Source organism: Teleopsis dalmanni, chromosome 1 (genome assembly GCF_002237135.1).
Source record: "Teleopsis dalmanni isolate 2A chromosome 1, ASM223713v2, whole genome shotgun sequence".
Lineage (NCBI taxonomy): Eukaryota > Metazoa > Arthropoda > Insecta > Diptera > Diopsidae > Teleopsis > Teleopsis dalmanni.
This window is the reverse complement of record NC_051846.1, coordinates 41,724,450-41,751,428: the sequence shown is the minus strand read 5'-3', so window position 1 is coordinate 41,751,428 and position 26,979 is coordinate 41,724,450. Positions and strand designations below refer to the sequence as shown.

General features: G+C 27.9%; 6 protein-coding genes across 12 annotated transcripts; 3 read left to right on the top strand and 3 right to left on the bottom strand.

The window, feature by feature from the left end:
• Positions 1-64: 64 nt before the first annotated feature.
• Positions 65-4,749, top strand: LOC119673316 (eukaryotic translation initiation factor 3 subunit L). Its single transcript, XM_038084579.1, has 4 exons — positions 65-211; positions 371-849; positions 1,055-2,027; positions 4,479-4,749. Exons 1-4 carry the CDS (start codon positions 182-184, stop codon positions 4,611-4,613), a joined length of 1,617 nt encoding a protein of 538 aa, XP_037940507.1. The 5' UTR covers positions 65-181; the 3' UTR covers positions 4,614-4,749.
• A 787-nt stretch (positions 4,750-5,536) lies between these two features.
• LOC119668623 (rho GTPase-activating protein 68F) lies at positions 5,537-11,305 on the bottom strand. Of its 7 annotated transcripts, none has more exons than XM_038078197.1 (9): positions 11,288-11,305; positions 10,410-10,512; positions 9,152-9,277; positions 9,030-9,065; positions 8,906-8,970; positions 8,722-8,849; positions 7,940-8,658; positions 6,652-6,758; positions 5,537-6,593 (listed from the first exon to the last, which is right to left on the bottom strand). In XM_038078197.1, exons 2-9 carry the CDS (start codon positions 10,447-10,449, stop codon positions 6,393-6,395), a joined length of 1,422 nt encoding a protein of 473 aa, XP_037934125.1. In that variant the 5' UTR covers positions 10,450-10,512; positions 11,288-11,305; the 3' UTR covers positions 5,537-6,392. The 7 variants fall into 7 exon arrangements, with proteins under 7 accessions (XP_037934125.1, XP_037934121.1, XP_037934120.1 ...); XM_038078193.1 differs by lacking the exon at positions 11,288-11,305 and adding an exon at positions 11,151-11,190; XM_038078192.1 differs by lacking the exon at positions 11,288-11,305 and adding an exon at positions 10,889-11,088.
• A 919-nt stretch (positions 11,306-12,224) lies between these two features.
• Positions 12,225-13,894, top strand: LOC119668159 (fat storage-inducing transmembrane protein). Its single transcript, XM_038077585.1, has 2 exons — positions 12,225-13,066; positions 13,122-13,894. Exons 1-2 carry the CDS (start codon positions 12,565-12,567, stop codon positions 13,802-13,804), a joined length of 1,185 nt encoding a protein of 394 aa, XP_037933513.1. The 5' UTR covers positions 12,225-12,564; the 3' UTR covers positions 13,805-13,894.
• Positions 13,895-14,033: 139 nt separating this feature from the next.
• LOC119668160 (ganglioside-induced differentiation-associated protein 1) lies at positions 14,034-20,480 on the bottom strand. The gene is made up of 4 exons (XM_038077586.1): positions 20,136-20,480; positions 15,137-15,329; positions 14,892-15,074; positions 14,034-14,624 (listed from the first exon to the last, which is right to left on the bottom strand). Exons 1-4 carry the CDS (start codon positions 20,268-20,270, stop codon positions 14,134-14,136), a joined length of 1,002 nt encoding a protein of 333 aa, XP_037933514.1. The 5' UTR covers positions 20,271-20,480; the 3' UTR covers positions 14,034-14,133.
• A 4,129-nt stretch (positions 20,481-24,609) lies between these two features.
• LOC119668303 (dehydrogenase/reductase SDR family member 4-like) lies at positions 24,610-26,090 on the top strand. Its single transcript, XM_038077765.1, has 4 exons — positions 24,610-24,929; positions 24,988-25,390; positions 25,668-25,802; positions 25,860-26,090. Exons 1-4 carry the CDS (start codon positions 24,712-24,714, stop codon positions 26,028-26,030), a joined length of 927 nt encoding a protein of 308 aa, XP_037933693.1. The 5' UTR covers positions 24,610-24,711; the 3' UTR covers positions 26,031-26,090.
• An 80-nt stretch (positions 26,091-26,170) lies between these two features.
• LOC119668606 (charged multivesicular body protein 2b-like) lies at positions 26,171-26,968 on the bottom strand. The gene has a single exon (XM_038078173.1). It carries the CDS (start codon positions 26,853-26,855, stop codon positions 26,217-26,219), a length of 639 nt encoding a protein of 212 aa, XP_037934101.1. The 5' UTR covers positions 26,856-26,968; the 3' UTR covers positions 26,171-26,216.
• Positions 26,969-26,979: the final 11 nt, after the last annotated feature.

Sequence of the window (26,979 nt, the reverse complement as noted above, 5' to 3'; positions counted from 1 at the left end):
TAACGAAAAGTCGATAGTGCAGGATTTTTCTTTTGTTCATTCATTTTGATTTGACGTTTACTTTTTCATTCCTTAAATTTCTTTTTCTTTTAGTCGTTGATTCGGAAAGTTTGTTGGCGTGTTTCTATCAATTGTTGCAAGAAATATAAATTTAACCGCAAATTCTAATTATATTATAAAAATGTATAGTGCTGAAGATTACGAAAACATTGTAAGTAGCCACATATTTGTTAATTGCTAATTATTATAACTAGCATTTCATATAAACATATACCAAATACATAACCAAACTTTGTATGTTCCATTCCAAATTATGAATGAATTTACTAATCAACAACAAATATTATTTATAAAAATATAATTATTAAAGGACTATTACAATGAATATGGTCATACTGGTGATCCTCAATTGGACATGGAGTACGAGCGTAACTATTACGCTAGTCGCATGCCGGAAAATGTCAAGTACTTTTTGATGAACTTCTGTCAAGCCATTAAGGAAGGTGTACTCTTTGATATTCAGAATATGTATGAAAATACATTTCCACAAATCAGTGATCATCACTTTGATAAGTCTGCTTGGCCTGATGAGCAAGAAGTAGCTGCTGTTGTTGAAAACGATAAAGTATTTTTAATACTTTATAAAGAGTTGTACTATCGTCATATTCATGCCCGTATACCAGGTGGACCAAAACTGGAACAGCGTATCAATTCGTTTTTCAACTATTGTGACTTTTTCAATTTGATTATATCGTCGCAAAGTCCAGTGCTCTTGGAATTGCCCGATATTTGGTTATGGGAGTTAGTAGATGAATTTGTTTACCAATTCCAAAATTTTGCTCAATACAGGTATATATAAATATTTTAGCGCGATTACTATTTCCTAAGCACCATGATTTGTTGATAGATTTTAGTAAAATGTGCTAGTTTGGGCAAATTTTTTACTACACCATTTGTAGGTGTAACTTGGTTAAAAATCACGGTGCCTGCGAAATTGTAATCGTAACAAATGGTTCAATTTTGATTAACTATATTCAAAATATTTAAATTTTAGAGCACGTTTAACTGATAAAACTCAAGAGGAAATTCAGCAATTGTGCGTAAATCATAGCAATGTATGGAGTATACTTTGCATCTTAAATGTGCTGCATTCGCTGGTTGACATTTCTAATATTAAGAAACAACTTGTAGCTTTATCACAAGGAAATGATCCACAAACTGTTGCTGGAGAATTTGGTGAACTTTCATTTTACAAAATGTTGGGATATTTCTCATTAGTTGGTTTGCTTCGTGTACATTCCCTTTTGGGCGATTATTATCAAGCAATTAAAGTTTTGGAACCTATCGAAATACACAAAAAATCGCAATATTCGCATATACCTGCTTGTCAGATTTCAACATCGTATTATGTTGGTTTCGCATATATGATGATGCGTCGTTATGCTGATGCTATTCGTACTTTCTCCGATATATTACTCTATATACAACGCACAAAACAATTGTATAGCACACGTTCATATCAAAACGATCAGATAAATAAACAAGCTGAACAAATGTATCATTTATTGGCTATATGCTTAGTTGTTCATCCACAATGTATTGATGAATCTATTCAACAAGTTTTACGTGAGAAAAACTATCATGATGCTATGTATAAAATGCAATGTGGCGATTTGGAGGTTTTCAAATCGTTTTTCGTTTTTGCATGTCCACGGTTTGTTAGCCCCTGCCCTCCTGCTGCAGATGCACCAATGGAAGATTATGTTAAAGATCCGATGGAACACCAATTAATGGTATTCATGGATGAAGTCCGTCAACAAAAAGATCTACCAACAACACGTTCATACTTAAAGTTGTATACTACCCTACCACTGGTTAAATTAGCTTCCTTTATTGATCCAAATGCAGGTGATGATGATGTATCAAAATTGTTGATTCGTCTACTTTGCTTCAAACATAAAATGAGGAATTTGGTATGGACCAAAGGTTCTAGTGGTTTGGAAGGTACCTTCAAGTCTGGTTCTGAGGTAAGTTATTAAATATAATTAAAAAATTTGTACGTTTTTCTATTATTGTATGGTTTTAATTATTTTTATTTATATATCTTTTTTGATTTTAATTTATTTTATTAGTTTTTATATATTTATTTCATTAGCTATTCTTATACATTTATTTTATTTGTTGTTTTTCATTTATTTATAAGTACAAAAAATATGATTTACAGTATTATATAGCAATTAGTGGTTCAAGTACTTAGACGGTTTATGTAGTCTTTACATGTTCATCATATGTCTGTACAAATATTTAAAAAGCTATGAAATAGGAGATGCTAAAAATTATGTTTACTTCTTCAATTAAAGTAAATATTTTAACGGGGACATGTGCGTCTGAGTTTCATTGATAAGCGTTACAAATTTTCAATATTACATACAGACATTTTATGGATTAAATAATTATGAATAATTATTATTAATTATATTAGTTTTTATTTTCATATAATTCCTCATGAATTCTTTCTCAGGGTATTATTACAACTGCTTTTGGAAATATATAAATCGATTTACAAACAATAAATTAAATACTATACAATATATAAATAATATACAATAAAAAATATACAATCAATATTGTACTAGTCACAGGTAGCTGTTGCTGTAACTATCCTCTTTCATATTTATGGTTTTATCTATATTTTTTTGTATAGATATGCTCTCTAAGGTTGCCATGTGTTGTGCTAATGCAGTTACTTTTTTTTACCTGTCTTGATGTCGTACTGATGTTCCTTTATTCTTGTGCCTACTGTCCGTTATGTTGTTCCAATGTCTTTATATGTATATATGCAATCGTCGTCTTTGCAGTTTACCTGATATACTACATTGGATTCTTTATATGGGCTTGATGTTGTTGTTGCTTTTGTGAAAATAGTTTTTAGCACTCTTACCGTTTTGAGTATCAAAACATTTGCACTCAAAACGGTAAGAGTGCTAAAAACTATTTTCACAAAAGCAACAACAGCTTCAAGCCTATATAAAGAATCCAATGTAGTATATCAGGTAAACTGCAAAGACGACGAATGCATATATACATATAAAGACATTGGATTGATTATTTCTTTTAAATTTTCGTTATCGGTAAATGTTGGAATATATAGTATGCTGAAGAAAGCCAGGAACATCAAAATGACTTCCAGACAGGTTTAAGTCCTCTATTTATATAGAGAACAATTCAAAAATAAACAGAAACATTTTAAAAAGTGAACTCACAACTACTCTAAATTAATTATATTTTGATAGCTACAATATAAACTAACCAATTTTATAATTATATTTAAAGGCAACAAGTTAAAATGAAATCAACCTTACATATTAATATTTTATTCACATATTTTTTTATTGATTCACTTCTAGTAAAAAATACAAACCACACAGATTGTTAAAAATAACTGTTCTTGTATTAAAAATTCTTGAAGTCAACAATATTATTTTCAGTTTAAATATTTCTAATAAAATTAAACGATTCAGATTTGATTGTAACTATCAAATATATTAGATTACGTTACTGTGGTGTCAGTATAAATGACTAATTGATATTAGAAACTATCTTTAATATTTGTGATACCAATACTAATCGTACCTTAGAAGTTAATTTATAATGGAAACAATTCAAGACTCTAATAAAGCGCAGATAGTATCTTAACGCTGGATACTTTTATGAGAGAGCTTAAGAAATACGAGTAATGGGCTAAAAATTTCGCTTTGTTTACGATTAAAGCTACGCCGCTATATAAGAAATACTTCACGATTTCTCCCCCACATCTCCATAGCTTGGGCAGTATTAAAGGAAATCCTTGTCTAAAATCGTGTCTACCAAATATTCCTTTGCAGGTTATATATGTTTTGACCTCAGATATATACTCTATAGAATATATTGATAGGATGAGTTAATTCCGTGTTTTTTCCGATCAAATGTTCTCATTACATTAGAATTATATATATTTGATCGGTGCAATTTTAAAATAATCAACACATTTGCAGATAATGAATATAAGTTCCTTTAATATAAATTCAAGCAAGTTGTTCCATTAATTATTTTTATCTTTATTAATTTAAATTTCTTTTTAATTTTATTTACTTTTATTCTATTATTTCATTTCGGTTTTTACTTAGTTTTTTTTATTTTGTTTTACTTTATTCTTTATTCATTTCGGTTTTATTAGTTTTTTTTATTTTATTTACTTTTATTCTATTATTTCATTTCGGTTTTTACTTAGTTTTTTTTTAATTTTGTTTTGTATATTATAATTAATATCAAATTTATTTTTGTTTTATTAGTTAAAATTATAGTAAATTATATATATTATAATTAATATATAAGAGGTATTAGCTATTAAGGAATTCATAGATTTCTATATATATAATGATTATATATACATATATGTAATAATGCAGTTATTAATTGAACGTATTAACTTTTTTCAGTTGGACTTTTATATTGATGATGACATGATTCACATTGCGGACACTAAAGTATCACATCGATATGGCGATTTCTTTGTACGTAAAATTCTAAAATTCAATGACCTAAATCGCAAATTAAAAAATATACATTTATAAATATAATTAATTAATAATTAAGGTTTTTAAAATAATTTTTGTATACATTAGACAGAATGTAATAATAATAAGATGATTGTCTAATTTATTTCAATTGTAATAAAAACGGGTTTAATGCCTCGGAAAAGCCTATATATATATTGTTTTTGTAATTTTTAGTATTATTCTTATGAACCAGTTGGGAGGGACAAGTTGCACTACTTGGTTGTCTGACAAAATAAATATCTTTCTTTTAACGCTTGTAAAATTGTTAGTTTCGCTCAAGTTGGACTGGCAGCTTTGTGCACCAAAACTTACTTAAGCAGAAATAATAACTGGATGTGATATAAATGGCATGAGATCGTTGTATGCAATTATTAAATTTTTTTATTCTACAACATAATACCATAGACGATTTAGCAGCACGTTTTTGGAGATTGATGGTTGTAGTTGTTCTTGTTAAAACCATGGAAATCTACGTTGTAATATGAATATATTAGTAAGGATGAAATTATTTGAATGAAAATTGAGAAGAACAGCATTGTTTGGGTTAAGAGGGACGAGGGCGCGATTCAATTGGTTTATTATCTTCAGTGATTTAATTAAAGAATACCTATATAGTTCATTTCGTTTTTGTTTAAAATAGAAAAGTGTTTACTGTAAAAAGCTGAAATCAGACCATTGTTTTCATAATAAAATAAACATAATAACGTCCTTTTGGAAGAGCCTAATAGGTTAAATTAAAATATAAATTTCTCAATTTTTGATCTTTAATATTGAACTGATAAGAACTACTTTACTTAATCAATTCATAATTCCTTTTAAATGAACAATTTTATATGCGAACTCTACCAACCTATAGAATATGGTTGTCTTTGCATGACTGCATATAATATTAGTAAATACATTAAAGTCAAGTAAAAGTTATTTAATGTTGTATTAGTTTTTTTTTTATTTTCAACCTTTAAAAATTATTATCTAAAAGTTACTCATATATATTACATAATTTTTTACAAAGTTCATAACTTTACATGGTATTATTTAGGTAATTTAATTGTGTTACCAATCAAATATTTCCACACGTTAATATTTATTTAAACTAGGTAAAATGTCGGACTATACTTATTTCATAAAACAAGTTTTTTCGTTTGTTGACTGTAGATTGAAATTCACTATGATTATATAAAAACGAAAAACTATTTTAATTAAACCAGGCTTTAAATGATTGATTGTATCTATTATTTACAAATATCCAAGAATTATTTAAATACTACATAAAAGCTGCATAATTAGCATTTGTGACTGAGTTTAGAGAAGTGCATAAATATTTTCTAATTTTACTATTTTTTATTCTAGTTTTTCCGTTGCTTATAAATTTAATTGCTTTGTGTAAAAATGTTTAATTACATATGTATGGACAAATATTTAATTACGACTGTACTTAATTTACAAAGGGTATAAGATATTAAGCGTTTGTCTGTGTAAAATTGATCTGCTGAACAATAGAATATAAAGCGATCTATGCTTAGAAATCGAATGGTAATTTCTTTGGCTATTATTAATCATATAAAATCATATAAACATGTGGACATGTGGACATGTTGTTTATAAAAATTCTACAATAATTTATCAAACATATAAGTGTATATATATATATATAAACATGTAAAATAGCATTACAATGCATATTTTATTTTTAAGTATTTTAAACAATCTCATTATTAAAAAACTACAAAACTACATATCAAATGAGTTCTCAGCGTAATTTTATGTATTTCATAAATTGTATTTAATATATATTTAACCGATAGGCGTTGGACGTTGATTTACATCGATAAGATAAATGTCTTTATGATTTTGTAGCACAAAATCAATAAAAGCATTTATTGGCGTTATTTCCTCTAATGATGTACTATTTTTCCCTGACCACAGAAAATTTGGTCCAAATACTATAGCTAAGTTAGATGAGGTCATTTTATTTAGATCTTCACATTCCATCACCTTTAAATATGAGAATATAATTAATTTTTTCATATATTTATTTTAAAAGCATATTTACCCGAACTAAGAATTCTACTAAATATTTGAAAAGCTCATAGTTTTCTTCAGGTAGTTTTTCCCTAATTAATTGTGTTACATTACGTGAACGTTCTTCTTTCGGCCATTCTGAAATGAATTTTAAAAATATTATTCTTATTTTATTTGCAATATTTTATAATAGAAAAGTTAACTAAAATTTTGGATACTATATATTTTACATTAAAATTTAAACATGGTTTCTGCTCTTACTATTGTTAGTAAATTATATGTGGTTTAAAATTGGTGTTAGCCATTTTATTGAACCACTCACTCTATTAATCTCATATATAAGAAATAGAATTACACAGTAAACTTCAAAAATTAACTGTTGATATTGAATTTGAGTATGAGGCAAAAAGTAGAAACTGTAGATAGTAGGTAATTATAATATATTTCTTACAGCTAATATCAAACTTCTGCAAGATGGCAGATTTTGTACATGGCCCTTGATAATAGCGATATCTAATGTAATGAAATTTAAAGAAATGATTTTAGTATATTGTTTTGTGTTTCAATGTTATTTATAGATAAAACAAAAACAACCCAAGATACTCGCAAAGATACACAAGATTTTGAGAAGTTGCGTACAATTAATTGGTTTGGTTCAGATAACTGCAAAGCGTCATAATTTCAATACTAAGAGTATACTCATAAAAAGCAAGTATAAGTGCGTATAAGTACTTGCCTCATACGTTACTCATACTCACCACACAGATGGCTAATAAGTATTTGCGTTAAAAAGTGCCAGAGTTAATCAATCAGCGTAACAAGAGTGTAAACAATTACTTGAGTAGAGTACAAGCAGAAGTATTTATCATATACTTTAGTACTAATCAATGAGTATAATCTAATAAAGGTAAAGATAACCAAATTATCTATAAATAGCCGTAATGATTAAAGTCAGAATAATACATTTGATACCACAAATCGAACATACCATCATCAGAATATATATATATTTCTTTTAGCGCAACTTATATATACATATTCTCGTATTTTTATATTAGCAAATTGTTATGATTTTAAAATAATAGTTTGAGCCTATATATATATTCCAGATCACACAGACTCTATTTAATAAATTATTTGGTAAGGCAATTGTATAATATTAAAAACTAAACTATTGAAGATGTGTCTACTTTACTGCAAAATATAAGTAAAGAAATATCACATACATTTACTATTAAATTCATTTATATGGAATGATATACGAAAATACTTCTCACATATGTAAATATGTAGACAGTTAATTAAATTATAATATTTACCCAAAAAATTGGTTATGTCATCATATAGTTCAAATGTAAGTAATGGCTCGGATAGATCACGTAAAAAACTTTTTAACAATCCTGCAATGACATGTACGTTGACGTCTTTTAAATCAACATCTTCACCACGATTAACACGATCTTTTAGAGCAATTATTTCTGCATGGTTACCGGAGCGTCGGAATATTCCCTCAGTATCTATCATACCTGTCATTGACAATGAATCAACGCATTTTCGTACAATTGGTGGTATAGAATTTAAGCAAGGACTATTTGTTACAATAAATTTTAATGTTACACCAAATTGTGCTGTCTTTGCCATTTGCTTGTTTGATGTGCTGGAATGTGTGCTAGTGCCGTGACTTGTGTATTTACGATTTGAATTAAGCTTGTCGTCAATGTCACAAATATTATCAGGTAATTTTAGTTTACATAAACCCAAAGCTTGTCTCAATTCGTCTAAACTAGATATATATACAAGCTTTTTACGAAACTTTTCACTAATGAATGGACTGAAAAAATTCCAAATGACACGTATAAACCAAGTTGGATGCACAACATATAAATTTTTAAGATTTTTGCGAAAATTTCTATCGAGTTCTTTATATGAATTCCAGAGAAATTGTGCGGATGGCTTGTTATCTTCCTTTAAGCCTTGATGAAAATACACGAGAATATAATCATTCTCTACAAATGGTTCAATTTCTTTTATAACATCACTAGAATGAAGAAAAAAATTATATGTTTATTATAATAAGACAATAAATGTTAAGATTATATACCGTATGAATCTTTCCATTTGTGATTTTTCTGGAAAACGTGAGGCATAAATACCAAATATATGTCTACCTTGTTTGTCTGTACCAAGAAAATCACATTTATTTTTTGGTGCAGTAAAATTCTCTGATTGCTGTACATATATAAATCATTATAAATAAATTAGTTGTAAATTATTGATTTATTTACCTCTCTTAGTTGGTCAAAATCATCTTCTAAGGGATTTACAATCTCCTCTGGTGTAATTTCTGGATCTACAAATAAAATATGATTTCTTATTATTTAAAATACAAATAAAAATTATTGAACTTACCATCGGTTAGAACAAAATCACCAACCATTACATCTTCTAAGGAACAAGAGATATAGTTTTATTTGTATTATATAAATAACTATAATATATTAAATGCGAAAACAATGCTCTTGACTACTCACTTTGCAGCGGTGTAGGCGATAACAGCTCAGTATCATCAAATTCTAATTTAGGCTCAAAATCATGTAAATCAGATAGACTTGGCTGTGGTTCTTCTGAATTTTCTACAACTGCATTTATTGCAGGTCCTATTTAAAAAATAAAAGCATTATTCCCATAAAAAATTAAAAAGAATTTATTTACATACTAATCTTGCAATAATTTATGCGCCTTAAAGCGGCAAGAAATAATATTTTGGTGATTAATAATTTGATTGAGTCAAAAATTGAATAAAATTGTTTGCAAATATATTAGTGAAGAGTATTTTATGTATAAAAATTGTTATTTAATATTAATTAAATATAAAAATACTATACATAACTATAAATAATATTGATTGTATTAAATTATAATCAATTAGGTTGTTATTAATGAAGCATCTAATAATACTAAATTCAAATTACATGCCAAAACAATTACAGTGAAAACTCTCTTAAGCAGACACCGACTAAACCAGGAATTCCGTACTTTAAAATAAAAAAACACTGAGGACTAACAACATTGACCGATAAACAGAGTAATCTGTTTATGAGAAGAGCGTCAGTTTACAGAGCTTTCACTGTATAAGTTAAAAAATTATATCAGTAAAATAGTATTGAAATCAATAATAACTAGATAATAACATAACATAATAATTTATAGGAATTTAGTTTAGCAAATATATTAAACGAAAAATTAATATCAAACGAGGTAGTCAGGTAGTTAGTTAAAATGGAAGATTAAATTCTCATTTGGTCGTTTAAAAGTCCTTCTTAATGTCATAATCCTCGAAACTTTGAGGACGTGGTTGTTTATTTTTTAACCAATTGAGGACTATTGGTTCTCAAAACAATCTATAGTATTTAAAACAATTTTTAGTTATTTTAACTAAAATTAAATTTTATAAATTCTAATTTAAAAAAAACAAAAACAATAAGATAAACTAATTCATTGAGTACGACAATTAAATATATTATAAAACAGAAACTAAAAATATATTTTTAAAGAAATATTTTATATCAAATACATCAGCAGGTGGTATTGAGCAAAATTTATACATCAAACTATCAACTTATTGAAAAAACATCTCATTATTGTGATAATAAAACATATGTATATATAGAAATTACTTTTAAACTAATCAACATTAAATACTATGAACAGAATATTAGGAAAGTACAATATTTTATCATGCAATGTTAATTTTTTAATTAATAATTATTAAAAAATCTAGTTTTTTACCTGGAAGACGACTCGTGTTATAACGTCGTGTATTATCCATGATGCAGTTGATACTAAGTCACCTCGTATGGCGAAGGTTGTAACCCTTTACCGTAGATTACGTCTTAAAGTAAAATAGAATATTAATTATACGACTTTTAATATTTCAATTATTTAAAGAGAATCAAACAATACAAATCAATACAACTTTTACACTATTATGATAATCATACATAATTTGAGTCTACCGAGAAATACAAAAACAAAATTCTTTTCAAGTTACACAAACGCTCTGCAAAAATGACGTCACTGTTAAGCCATTCACAACTTAGGTTTTCCTTCACATATTTTTTTATAACCACTTCCGATTTAAAAATAAATATTATCTTCTAAATGACAAATTGCTTATACCTAACTAGTATAGTATATACCACCCTAACTTTTATCAAAATTCAATAAAATTATACACTGAAAATATTACGGTAAAAAAGTTCACTAACAACCAATGTAATTGCTGTCTGCGCAGTGTTTTGCGTATTTCTTTTATTGCAACTAACATTTCTTATCAAATTTTTTAAATGGTGTCATTTGTTCATTTGTTAACACTTGAACAATTTATGGTAAAAGTTTTCGCAAGCAATTACGTCTGATTTTGAACAGTCATATTTACATAAAAATATATATGAAAATAAAATAACAAACAAAAGACCAATGTAAATATCAATAATTTTTTTCAATAAATTTTTTTTCAATTTGACTTACAAAAAAATATTCTTTCCTAATTTTTAAATCTAAATAATAAAATTCGAACTCCAAAATTTAATTTATTTAGCAGTGCTTAAATACTAAATATTATTTACAACACAATTTTATTAATCAGCTAATATTTTAAATCGTACAATTTTTATATACTCTACGTTTTCTCTGTTCGTTTTAGTTTTTATTTGTGTTTTTCGCAACGTTGCCACATTATTTTATATTGATTTTAACATATTTATCATGAAACAATAAACATAGCTTAAATTTAATTGAGTTAAATTTATATATTATTTTTTTTATAAAAAGATAGGCGTATGTCTACTTAACTTACATTGAAAACAACAATAATTTCAAATTTGAAAAGACCATGACACTATATAATTCTAGGCGTTTTCGGTGGCTCGCAAGTGTGACAAAAAATGTATGCTAACCTATATTCCCTAAGCAAGACATTGACATCACTGTTGTAATCTGTCAAGTGTTATGTTTTGATAAATAGCAAAAATTGCATATGTGCACATAATGCATGCAAATTACATTTTGTATAAAAATAAATAATTAATATAAATTAAAATTAAAATGAATACGAAATTAAAAGGAATGGTAAAAATCTGGAAATTTCACAATAAAAATTGAAATTTTTTCTTGTTTACCAATTTTCAAATTTATGAAATTTTTGTATTTTGTTTGAATTTTTGTTTACATATGATTTTTGACATATGATTGCAATATTCGTTGGAATTTCCAATGAAGGTTCACAATAGTTCGCTTATTTATTGCTTATTTGGCGAGTGTACCATACTGACCGAGGTAGAGAAAATAGTGTTATTGTTTTGCATACTTTTCGGCCAGTATAGGCCACAACTTTTTTTTTTGCCATACTTGATGGCCACCGAAAACACCTAATATAAAGCCATTTATTATATTTAGTATGGCACAAGTTTTAACAATTATGTGTTATTATGCTCATATAATGTATGTAATAACGTAGCATGCTCACTATTATTATTTTTTAATATTCCATTGCAAAACTTGTAAATGAAACTATTAAAAAATTTTTTTAACGTATTATTTTTGACGTGTTTATTTATATGTTGACTTTTTTTGGCAACTGGCAGCACCACGATTCAACTGATGCGATGACAGTCCAATAAGATCAAAATACACTTGTACTAAATTTGCAACAGATTGAAATAAATTTTGGTTTAATAATTTACAAAAATGAGTTCTAATAGCAGGTGTGCACTATAAATTTAAAAAGTGTTTAAAATGAAATTTAATTATATTATCAATGTAATGCTAATATAACACAGTATTGTGTAAATTACTCTATAAAATTATTCGAGGTGAACTTTGACACAAATAAGGTACTCAACTTTCACTATTGACAAATTAAATAAAATCATATAACCAAAAAATGGCTACAAGAAGGCGACCTTTACGCCCAACTGGACCAAGTTCGTCCAATTTTCGCCCTGGTGGGCCTGATATAACACGTGCTGAAGCAAAGGGGACAAGACCTACAGCACCACCAACAAGTGTGCGAGAAATCTTTGTCATGATGGTGATGCATGCATGCAAGAAAACAATTTTCTTCGACATAAATTTAAAAGTAGCATTATACTTAGGTAGCCTTTTTGTTGTTTCGTTAATTGGTGATTTTGTGCCATTTCCAAAGACTTACTTCGCACGTTCGGATAATTTATTCAATGTATATTTTGTGAAAATTGGCTGGGGATGGACATTGCTACTCAGCATACCTTTTATATTTATGACTTCTTACACTTTGTGTTGTGGTGATGGCAAACAGTTTTTAAAACATCATTTGCCTCGCATATTAATAGCAACATTTTTCTGGTTCTTCTGGACAAAGATGTTCAATATAATTGAAACTGCTTATGGCAAATGCACAGTTAAAGGTAATTTAAACACTTACTATGGGTAAATATAGAATTCATATTTTTTAAATTGTAGGTTTTCATACCAAATCCAGTTGTCTTAAGGATGGACACTTATGGCACGGTTTTGATATATCTGGTCACGCTTTTATATTAATACACTCTAGTCTTGTACTTATTGAAGAGGCACGTCCAATATTGCGTTGGGAATCAATTAAAGAGCATATAAGAAATGAGTTACACGATCGTAGCATTTCTGAGCACTCAAGTACGAATCCTTTGCGTAATCTTAGCTCGGAACAGATAAGAAATTTAAAGTTTTTGTACGAACGTTTAACACCAGCCATACGTACCTTGTTCATTGGAATATCTGCACTGCAACTATTGTGGGATGTGATGCTAGTTGTGACTATGTTATATTATCATAGAATGATTGAAAAAGTATTAAGTGGTATTTTAGCTATTTTGACTTGGTATTTTACATACAGGTTTTGGTATCGTACAAATGTGTTACCAGATCCACCAGGTAGTGGTTCGTTTTTTTATCAACGTGAAAATAAAGATATTTTTGTTTATAAACGCACACCAAGTATGACAAGTTACACTGGTCCTTCGACGAGTACCGGTATAAGAAGCGGTAATAGTGGCACAGGTGCAGGAACAACGCAAACACAAGTACCAACATTTATGGGAATGCCAATTTATGTTAAATCAAAACCTAATGCAAGCGGAAATCAATCGACTGATCTATCAACGTAGTTGAAACAATCTATTCATTGAATTAAAACTAACCCTGGTTGTAATTAAAATTTATTAAGCAAAAATGAAATAGATAAACCAAAATGAGAATTTTAAGTTTACATTTTTTCCAAACGGATTTTGGAGGCTATTTGATATTATTTATAACGTCTATGGTGTTTTGAATAGTTGTAGTTATATAATATGTTATTTGTATATTTATTGTTTTTTTTATTGTTTTATATGTCTTAATTGCCATTTTTTGTTTTTATTAATTTAATTTGTGTTTCATGTTTATACGTTAATTGTTTAAAGAAATGGATATTTTTTAAATGTATGAATTTTGTTTTTCATTTATGAGCAAATGCTGCAAACATAGCCATACCTAAAACTCCTGCTCCAGCACCAATTTTGTAATTAGATGGAGTTTTTTGCCACATATCTTTCAATATTTCAAAATTGGTTGGAACTAATTTTTGATAAGATTCCCTCTTCCGGAAACGTAAAAAGAAACTTTCCACATGCGGAAGCTTTCCATATCCCCAATAATAGTTTTCGAAACCCAATTGATAAAGTCGATGTAGCAATAAGCCGAAAGCAATATCAGTTAATGTTAATTTATCTGTTATTAACCACTCGCGATCAGGATTCTCTTTCAGATCAGTTTCGATGGTATATAAAACATTATATACATTATCTAGTATTTTATGAAACTCAACACGTGAATAAACCACACGTCTTCGTTGATCTTGTATTTCTAATTTGCGTAACAAAGCGGCTTTATTTACTTCTGCTTCTTCAATTGATTTTTTTAGTAGTTCGTATACTTTTTCATTATTTTCTGTAATTTAAAATGAAATTAAATTAACAAATAATCTATCATTTCAAAAAATTAATTAAAAAAAAAAAATCGAAGCTTATTAAGTAAAAGTATAATGGCAGTTCCTTTACTTCTATAAGTAATAGGACGTTCTATTAGCGAAATATTATTAGATATTATTGAATTAGAATTAGAAACATTGAAGAGAAGCAGAGAGAAGCAATATATATATAAAAAAAAAATATATTTATATATATTTATATATATTTATTTTGATAAAAAACTTACTTATGCATGCTTTTCGTACTGGACCAATAAATGGTGGTTTGGGAGCTAGTTTTAAATCTTCATGTATGAAGGAACCAAGACTTAAGGCACCAACAGGTACCTGTGCTAAAAGTTTATCAAAACGTTGTAATTTTTCATACTCTTTGGCAGTAAAATTATATGATTTAAATGCTTGATGTTTATCTATAAAAATATTAGATTTTAGTTAGAAAGTAATAAAATGGTAGGTGGTTTCGTTTTTATACCACTTCTAAATTTATCCTCAACATAATTCATTATGTGTCTGGAATCTGGAATTATAAATGGCCCGTCTTGTAGAACAGGAACATCTCCTTTAGGATTTATATTTAGAAACCACGAAGAATATTGTTCTCCATTTGATAAATCCAATGCATATGGTGTAAATTCTAAATTTTTTTCATATAACATAAGCAGTACCTGTAATATATCAAATATATATTTAATATATTAATAAAAAAATAAGCATATGTGTGGTAACTTTTATATAAATATTATTTTTTAATTAAAATATTCTAAATATTTTTATACTAAATTTGTATTATTCTTTCGAAATTAATTAATTATAGTATTGATTAATTGCATTAAATTATACGCAATTATATAATTACATTTAGCGAAACATATCTGTATGTATCTATACCGAAAGACTTTTCTAATATGATCGCCTTTAAGAATTATATTAAAAAAATATAAATATTTATAATATAATAAATTCTTAGTCCCGAAATTAAGTATTGTATTATATATACTTCTTTAAATGAAATGACTGAAACAGAAGGAAGGGAGTGTATAACTTTTACTGAAGATATTGGAATCATAATTACATTATCTCTGCTTTTAACTAGCAAAACTAAAATACATCCTAAATCTATGGAAAAATAAAAAAAATAAAAAATTTTTAGAAATTCTCATTTATATATAATTGTACTGAAATCTATAAATGATTTACATTTACATATACAATTAAGGCCGTGTGCGAGCTCGAGTAAATTGAGGTAAATAGTAAATTTCCTCAAGTAAATAATAAATTTCCAGAATTTCGAGTAGGGTAAATTAGATAAAAATTAGGTAAATTAGGTGTTACCATTGTGAATATTTTATAAGATATTTAATAAATAAATAAATATATTTGAAAACTTTTAACCAAAACTAATACGTAAGTGCAATAATAAAAAAAAATAAATATTTACATAAGTGCAGTTCAAAAAATCCCTAAGAAATTTCCATTTACTTTATCTCAATTTACTCCAACTCGCACACGGCCTAATTAAATACTTATATCGTTCTCTATTCCGGTTCTAACTGATAACCAAAATCAAAATTATAAACAAAATTATATCTACTTTATAAAATATTTATTAAAAACATACGTAATGTTCATAATAAAATACCTACCTAGGTATAATAAATTTTTTTTTAAGTATAACACATTGCATATTGTGGTTTTATTGCAAATACCTTTTACATGTATAGAATAATGTATGAATATAGAGTAGTATAAGATCATTTACAAAAGCATTCTAAAGTTTAAATCTACTATTTATAATGTAACTACAATCAAAATTTAAACCATTCAGATGTAATGATTAGCATTAGTGGCAGATTGGAAGGTTCCAAGAACGGTCGTGTCTAGGTCCCCCAGCCACTCGTCCCCAAAGACGACCAAGTACCGTTCATCACCTCCCAAAAGGATTTCACAAGCAGGTCCCAGCGAGTTACAACAACCACAGCAGCAGCATTGGTGCTTGGCATAATTTTAGATATATAACAAGTGGAAAAGTTTTGGAAGGTCCAATGAAGAATAGATCAGGTTAACTATCAATATCTTTCACTTGTAGTCCAATGTACACACATTTAATCAATCAATATTTATTTTGTAGACTTTAAAGTGACCCACTCCATTGAGTACAATTCTATTCTCCTAGCACATGACTCAATCTTCCATAAATTTTTTGAAGACTGATTCGGGTATAACCTTCAATTCTTGTGAGTTTTACTTACGGCTGTAATCGGTTTGATAAGCTTTCTTTAAAGTAGTTATTCTTGTTTCGGAGTCAGTTGAGTAAGGTGCTTGGTAGATCAAATACCGTACTTGTTAACATAATATATAAAATAAATAAATGAATTTTTATAATATAAATTTATTATATATTAATTTATTAAAAAGAAAATTTTTCAAATTAAGCATTGAATTATAATAATATTGTTTATGAATAAAAAAACATTGTTAAAATGCTGAAATGACTAAAAATCTATCTACAATCTACAGTAATATTTAAATCAGTTTGCCGATAAATAACCTACGCTAACAATTTTCGTATTGTCTTTATTTGTGTTTGTATATTATCAGAACTTAAAATTTTATTTAATTTTTAAAAATTCAAAGTACTTGCGATGATATAAACTTATTTTTTGAAAAATTTAAAAAATTGTACTATTTCTATATAGCGGATCTCGAAAATAGGAAAACAAATGCTATGCTCGCCAAATTTTCTGAGTAAGCATAGGCGAGAAAGCAGTAGACTCAGCTTTATAGCGATGAGTATTATAAATAGATATGTGAGCATATGGGTTGTACATCATTGAGTCATGTTTACTTTAAAGTTTACCATTTTACTATATGGATCGTTTAACAATTGCTAAACGTGTTAGAGTTATGTGTAACTTAATACAAAAATGGTGAGTCTGTGGTAGGATTCTGTTAAGTAATGTGACTAATTTTTCGTTTAGAGGATACGCCAACTAATAAAATTGTTACAGTTGGGACAGAAGAAAGCCGTAACTAACTACCTCTATAGTAACTATAGTAATTTAATTAGTCGCGAAATGTGATAGGCTTGTACTTTTTGAAAATATGATGAAGGTTTGACACAAATCGTCAATTTTAATAGCTGCCGACACATGACCACAAATAGGGCATACAATTGAAGATAGAGATGTTGAAGATTAAAGGTTTCGATATAATGTTGTCAAAAGCCATAAAAGACTACTTGTTTCAGCTTTGTAGCGCGAGAAGTCGATAACTCTTTATTCTATAAAATTTATTTAATTTCAACTCATTTAAATCATTTAAATTTAGTAGATTATAGTTCTTGGCCATTATCAGGAGCAAGTAGTGCAATACCAATCGTTTAAAGATAATTAAATTATTTTATTACTATAAAATATCTTTGTATATTCTAAGAAATATTATTGTTATTATTAACAAAGAGTTGAATGAGGGTATTAATCTCCTCCAGAATATGAATCGAAAGCCTATACGTACATATATTATTATTCATTATTAATGCGTCATGACATGATTAAATGTTAAACAAAAGTATACTCTACTATTTTATCTACGGAACCTCCGCTTCCCTTCAAGTATATAACAGGTTATGGCCTTACATTTAATTTATTTATTCCATGATTGGTCAACTAATATCGTTCAGTTTGTCACCAGTGGACTTTTGTTTTTGTGGGCATATGCAAACAAATCGTTAAGTGGCAGAATTTGTATCGACAAACTTTAAAATGATCCAGTACTGTAACATGTCAAGTAAAAGATATTTAAATGATGTTGTATATCACACCTAATGGAAAGGTCCAAACAATATTCAAAAATAAAACTTTTTTCAAAATCTGAATGACAAGTGTATCTTATTTACTTGTATTTTCGAAACTACAATATGGTTAACCCTGTATATTTTCTTTCAAGTATTTTTAATTTAGAAAATAAGAATTAAACTTTTTTGCAAAAATGTCACTTGTTTTGTTTAAACTTTCTTACTATGTATATATAATATTTATTCAACATTTAATTTTTTTTTTTATGAAATTATTTTTTGTCTAAAGGTTGATACCTGGTCCTTTCAAAATATATTGAATACTTCTCCGGTCAACAGTTTGTTTTGGATTGAGAGACACTAATCTAAACCCGTGATCAGAATGGGAAATAAATCTTTTCGAGAGGAAGTGCAGTTGTCAGGAAGTCCCTATTGTATTAGCATTAGTCCTCTCAACTTAACATAGAACAGTGTTTTTGAATCAAGAACGTAAGCCCAGAAAATATTCAATGTGGTTTACAGGAATCAATAATAAACACATTGAATATAATCAATAAAATTCAGTATCAATATCTTCCCAAAAAATAATATTTCTAAAAGCAATAATACAATATCTTATGAATCGATGGGCTGGAAATTGAGAAACTCTGATTTAGGCTATACGGTCAGTTGAATGATGTCAACAGTTTGATAGAGTCAATTAAGTAAATAATTGAAGCCATACAATTAATTAATTGTAATATCTTTATATCTAATCTAAACCATTTTCATTGTTTTATTGTTAATTAAGTTAGATGACAACGTAAATATCTGTAATTTTTTTAAATAAATTGGCTTAAGTTCAATATATGTTATTTTGTCAAATCAATTAGTAGTATCTAAAAAACTATAAAATTTTTGATTGTCAGAAATAAGTGTTATTGTAGGTATATACATATATATTTATTTATGAAGTACTGTCTTTTTAAGCCATAATTTTAAGAAATTATTAATAATATTTAAATGTAATAAATTTAATAAAAATTCATTTTACCAGACAGACATAATGAATTTAAGTTTATTATAGTTCACTGATTTATATCTCCTGACAGGTTATTCATTTATCAAAAGTTTTTAAGCATTTAAGTACGACAATACAATGATTAGATCACTGGTATGTAATTAACACATAATTGATATATATTCTAAGTTTAGCTTCGTAGGTACGCCGATAAAAAATATACAAAAAAATTTAAACAACAAATTGTTTATATATTAGTTTACATATAAATATATATATAATAAACAATATATTTTTATTTACTTTTTTTAAAAAAAATTATAGAGGTATGAGAAGAAGAATTTAATTAGGTTAGATTCTCTCATTTGCTGAATAAAAAAGAAAAATATTTTTAATTAGAAAATTAATTTCTTAAATAAATTCAAATGGCGTGCTGCTTCAAATTATTTGAAAATATTCTTAACTATTGAAATATAATTTTTTTAATACATATATCCGTAAGTACAAGTTGTAATTTATAATTTTAGTGTTTAACTTCAATTATTTTTTGTATTGTGCAAGTCACATGATACTTTAAGAAACGACAGTGTATAATGATGACAGCGTATTAAGTCTATAAAATTTTTCAAATTTAACTGAAAATATTTAATATTATTATAGGCACTGAACGCGACTTACTTTTTGCGAATAGAAATTGTATGGATGAAAGTAAAGCACCAATGCACCATCCTTAAAAACAGGCGCTTTAAAATCCGGTAATGGTTCAGGTGTGTGGGGAGGAGTAGTCGTTATTGTACTTTTTAAATTATTCATTTCGTAATTACAACTGCTTTTTTCCCCTTTTTATTTAAATAATTTTTATTATTGTTATAATTGTGCAACAAACAAAAAAAAAACTTTAATCTGATGAGATTTACGCTTCTGTAAATTTAGTAATTCTCATTAAAATTTTATCACATGCTAAGCGATTTTTTTATCTTTTGAATACAACGGATCGGCGTTTCGGTAACAGAACGATTCCAAACAAAATACTTAATCAGACTAACTCAACTAAATTGTGCTGTCGACTGTAAACCACTAAAATGCTCAGTTTATACTAATTTACACACTTAACCATGTTAGCAAGCAGTTTTTTTTTTCACAAATATACTCGCTCACTAGGCAAACAGTGTGAAAATAAAATTATTATTAAAATTTGTTATTATATTTAAATGAACACAGTAAACAATAAATATAGATGTAGGAATTATAGTAAACATTTTGCATTAAACTTAAATATTTTCTTATCACAATAAAAAATAAAAAAATTCAATCGAATCTAGGTAAAATTTCTTATTTCTAATATACTTTCATGGATACCCCTATTTCAATTCCTGTCCCTGTCAGCTACCTTTGTAGGTTGAATGGTCATAACATTTTTTGTCGCCTCAGCATCCAGTTCGAGTGCTACACGGCCAATATATTCCAAATGTAGAACTTAATACACAGAAGCAAATCAGAGGTATCTAGGTTAATATCTGTCTTTACAGGGCACTGGACCATAGGACGACATGGAGCTAGATTTAGCCTGTAGTATCTTCAGCTCTCAAAGAAAGGAGACCAGAACATCTGATGTGTCTATGTCCAAGTTTGGTCAGAACTAGGCTTAATATTCTGGGGGCCCCTTTTTTAAACACACTCGACGTTATCTCCAGCATTAGCATTGGCCCGATTCTTGCCTTTATAAATGCCTCTGGCTAGTTTTAGCTTGACCTACTCTCTACTTACCACTATTACGAGGTTTTGTGGATTCAAAACAGCTTTTTAAGCTAATTGAGGAGGACTCGTTCCTCCCTCCACCACAACTAGCTATACTTTGAAGAAAATAGAGACCGTGAGCATAGAATTAAAAGTTAACTGTTTTATGTGTTTTCGGTAGAGCAGAGCTCTTCGACCACTCTAAATCCTGTGTGCCTAAATGTAGCCAAACAGAACATATTCAGCCTTTCGTACATATCAAAATTTCTTTGTTGAAGATTGTTTAATGTCAAACGTGCATAGGACCTTCCGGTTTAATACTTATTTCCTAGATTAAAGTTGAACAGTCATTCTAAATAGAAGCTCCAACTGCTTCAAACCCTTATTCTGTCATCCCAAATCAATTTTATTAAAAAGATGTAGATTAAGATGACACACATGTTATATTTTGATTCCATATATTCATACTAAGCTTGTTTGCACTCCTATCCGCCACCCCTTTATTGGAATGTGATAGCGGATGGGAGAGTCATTCTTAAGAGGTGGTTTTAGTAGGTTCAAGTTTCATACTGTGGCTATTCATATTATTAGAAAAACTTATAAACTTATAATTAGTGTTAGGAATAGTTATTCGATAACTAATAAACTGTATATAAGAAATTGGAAAACAAAAGCTTAAACCAGAGAAAAATGAAAGGATGTTGTTAAACAGGCTTAGGTCGTACATAGACTGTATAGTTACGGATGATGAATAAATTGGTATAATTAGTAAATTGTATATAGATGTGAATATCACATTTATGTTAAATTGGTCGTAAAATAAATTTTACAGTTAGCTATAAAATCTAACTAATAATTTTAGTCGACTATAAATAACTGCTGTCAGTACGGACACTACAATAGACTCTGGTTGCTAGTCTATTGAGGTTGTTTGATAAAAAAAGTTTAAGTATTTGAAATCAAAAATTTTGACTTCAATTCTCTAAGTAGAAAACTACGTCACTCCTAAAATATTATGCATTTATTTACTCAGATTTTATTGTACCTAATAACTAGTTTTTTTTTTTAAGAAATTTATTGCAATGTGAGGAGGGTCAAATATTTATTATATTTTATGATGCAAGTAGAAGTTGATATAAAATTTATATAACTATAACTATTATTAACTATTAAATCTAAAAACAAGTAATAAATTTAATAGTTTCAAAATAAATCAGTATTGACATACATTGATTAGTGTCTACACTTATAGGATTTTGACAAGATTTTTATATTCAAATGTAATAATCTTTCATAATAATAATAAATATTATTATTATCAAGTTAAGTCTACAGACAAAAAATTTGTATATTTCAATAAGAAAGTCAGTGTACAAGTATCTTGTAAAATTTAGTGAGTATAGATGCAGGATAAGTTCTCTTCCTGTTATTCGATTCACCTCACCTTACACTGAAAACATACGCCAATAATATACCATCTGCTGATAATAATAAAATCATTCTCTAAGGTGAGACATATAATATTTCAAATAAAGTTAACTTTAGCATATAAGTAGAACATAATATTTTTCCTGGAATTCGGATTAAAATATTTTTACAGGTTGCTTCAAAATTGGGGTTAAATGCGGCGATATTTCGGAGAAAGCTAACCTATCGGGGCCAACATAATCAAAATTGCTCAACTTTCAAATTAAAACGATTTTAGGATTGTATGCCATTGAATTAAATTAAAACCGTAGAATCATTACATAAATGACTAAAATTAAAACTAGCTGTTAGGTCCAATTAACCACTAACACATTATGAGCAGAGTACATGCCATCATTATGCACCAATGAAACTCATCTTAAGCATATAAGCAGATTTAGGAGAGCCAATATATTCCAATATTTTACCCCACATAATATCCATATATTATTAAATTATTAATGTAAATGTTACTTATTGGATAAATTTTGTATGTATATGAATCTAGGATTCCTTCTTTTATCAATTCTTCAATATTTTCTTTATGACAAGTATGACCTACAATTTATACTAATAAATTTTTTTAAATTAAATATTATGTAAAAAAAAATAAACGAATACAGTGTGATATGAGTAATTATTAAAATCTAGTAATTTACTATGTGTTATCAACTAAAATTACTTACAACAAAATATTTTAATATTTGATTAATAATATGGGAGTTCCCTTTGTTATATGCAGTGCCATAAAAATTAATATGTATTAATCGGTTCAGTAGTTCACTCTTATAGTATGTTTCCACTGGCTTCGTTAGACCAATTAACTCACTTGAGATTGCTTGATTTACTTAAATCTTAAGTAAGTTAACAGGTCTAATGAAGCTAGTGCATACGTACTATTATAGGAATCAAACAGTCAGCTAATAATAATCAGTTTCATGCTTAATAGATGTAAACTTATTAAGCTAATATAAGTAAATTTATTCGTCTCTTAAAAAAATCATGCCAAACAGACTCATGATATATGGAAATATATAGAAAATATAAAAAAAATTTAAATTTAAAGTTTTTAATAAATTAACCATTGTTGTTCTTTATCCAATAATGCACACAAAAATAAATTCTTATCTGTTTTTATTTTGAAGACATTAACTTTTCAGGCTGTTATCATATATGTCAGACGTTAGCATATTTTAACAATTTTTTATATGTACAGCCATAAGTTCTGAGTAAATAAAAGAATAATTTTTTAAAAGAAAAATTAGGTTACAAAAAAGTATACAATACTTTTTAAAAAAATTCTACTTCAATTTTTTTAAAAACACATTAACATAATTTTCTATATAATATCAACACTTCTTTTCGGGATTGTATTACCCATTTTGATTTTCAACAAAGGCGAAGCTCTGACCAGCGTGAAGTGAGTTATACTTACTGTTCTAAATTTTGGGCCTGATAAAAAAACAAAAAATATCGTATATCACAAGGTTCTTTATTGAAGAGAATCAATCGGAGTGCAACCCATAGGTTCTTGCTGACAGACCATTTAAAATAATTAATTATATATCAATATCCTAATAAACTATTGAATACAATAAATTTTTTGTATTCATTTTATTACGTTAATAAATTTCTAAATTTAGTTTACCTATAATTTAATATAACATTTATTGACTGTTACGCGGTACGAAGTTCGCGGGGTCACCTAGTTTTCTATTAAAAATAAAGAATATATTTGCATATTTGTCGAATTAAGTACAATAGTCTTAACATAACATAAAAAATAAATTTATTTAAAATAAATATTTAATAATTATATTTTAAATAAAATTTCATAGAAACCCTGTGTGTGTGTAATATTCTCTTTAATATATTCTCTCTTAAAAAGCGCTGGAAGTTTATTTATACTTTTTATTACAACTGTTTGAAAATACTGCTTATGTTTTTTATTTATTGGACGAAAGAATATCTCTTTAATAATAACACAAATTGATTAGATTTTAAGACGATTACACGAACTTCACACAGAATTTGTGATTAGTGAAATAAAATGTTTCAAGTAATTCAAAATCTGCCAACGAGAATAGCTAGTGGAAAGTTCAAAGTTCTAACATCATCTGTTCCAGTGGCTAATCAATTCAACAGCACTGCAACGTGTAGTATCAGCATTAATAATTGTGCTAAGCGTTTGTCCAGTCAGAGTTCAACATCGGGAAATATGAAACGTTTTCAAGGGAAAGTCGCTATTGTTACAGCTTCAACGGACGGGTAAATCGGGCCTAGTACTTCTTTATCATTTACTAACACTGTGTTTCTATCTTCATAGCATTGGATTTGCTATCGCAAAGCGATTGGCCGAAGATGGAGCTAATGTAGTTATCAGCAGCCGCAAGGAGAAAAATGTAGCCAACGCAGTAGAAAAATTACGTAAACTTAATCTAAACGTTATGGGATTGAAGTGTCACGTGGCTGAGGCAAGTGATCGTAAACAACTATTTGAAGAAACTATGCGCAAATATGGTAAACTCAATATTTTGGTATCGAACGCAGCAGCAAATCCAGCTGTAGGTCCTGTATTGGATTGTGAAGAAAATGTTTGGGATAAAATATTCGATATAAACGTTAAGTCATCATATCTTCTGGCAAAAGAGGCGCTGCCATATTTGCGAAAGGAAAAGGGTTCAAGTATTGTATTTGTCTCATCCATAGCTGGCTATGATGCTTTCGAGGTAAATTTTATTTTGTGTTTCAAAGTTATGATTTCAAAATTATTAAATATATATAATTAGCTCAACTACATATTAATATATCTAATTATTATTATTATCTCAGAGATACTCTTGAACTGCCATAATTCGAGTTAAAGAATTTTTTTGTAATTGTATGCATTTTGCTCTTTAAACTCTGTTGCACTATATTTAGTTCGAGTTAAGGTCATTTCTGATATAAGTTATAAATCAAATTTTATTTCAAGATTAAGAATTTTACCATTTATTTGCTTTTAAGCTTCTTGGTGCATATTCTGTGAGTAAAACTGCTCTAATTGGTCTTACAAAAGCAGCATCAAAGGATTTAGCTCCAGAAGGAATACGAGTAAATTGTTTGGCACCTGGTATTATCAAAACTAAGTTTTCACAGGCGGTAAGAATAAGTAAAATTATAATGAAACTACTTAAATTAAATATTAATATCTTGCAGCTGCATGAAGAGGAGTCGGCAAATGAAGCAGCGCTTGCAAGAATACCAATGCGTCGTTTGGGTATGCCAGATGAAATGGCAGGAATTGTTGCTTTTTTGGTGTCTGATGATGCTAGTTACATTACAGGCGAATCTATTGTAGCATCCGGAGGTATGACAGCACGACTTTAATTTTGTTGCTAAAATTATTAAAGTGATATTAAATATATAACTAAAAAAATTTGTGTATAAAGCATGTTATTATTGTTTATTAAATTTACAAATTTGTTTTTACAATTGATTTATTTCATTTGTTAAAGATTTTATCTTTAATAAAAATACAATAAAATCTTCTTATATTTGCAATTTATAAATACTTTAGGATGAACGCAATTTTGCTAACTGAGCTGCAATATCTTTTTCTGTGCGCACATCACTGCGATCTAAATCTCCAGTACCAGTTGAGGGAATGTTTGCCATTTTACCTGAAATTTCAATGCCAATCTCATCGAGCACCTTGTTAACCACATCATTTGTTTCTTCTTCGTCACCAGATTCAGTGAGCATATCATCCAGGGTATCATTAATCATTTCATCTGTCATTTCCATCTTCATATTAGCTTGTTGGAACTCACGTACATTCGCTGATATAGCTTCGGGTCGCATTATTTTGTTCATATCAGCCATAGTTTTTGCTGTAGTACCCATGGCATTGCTTAGTGCGATATTAGTACCAATGGTCTTATTTTGATATCCTATTGAAGTTATCTTGCTATTTGCTGCATATGTTCGAGCCTTTTGTTTACGTATTTCCACTAATTGTTTAGCTAGGATACGACACACATCTTTGTTCCCTGAAGCCGCATTCTTTTTTATTTCTTGTTCAAGTTTCTTCTCTTCCTCCTCTAATTTACGACGTTCACGTTCAATGTCTCGAGTTGCTTTGCGTAAATTTTTATCATTTTCACGTTGTTGTTCCTTAACAGTTGGTTTTTTACCAAAAAAATTATTAAACATTATTTTTGAAATTATTATATTAAAATAAAAATTATAAAAACTGCGTTGCTTCTGTGAAAATTTCTTCTGAGATTAAGCAATGATGATTCAGTTTTATCAAACTATAACAATGACGACATTAAAA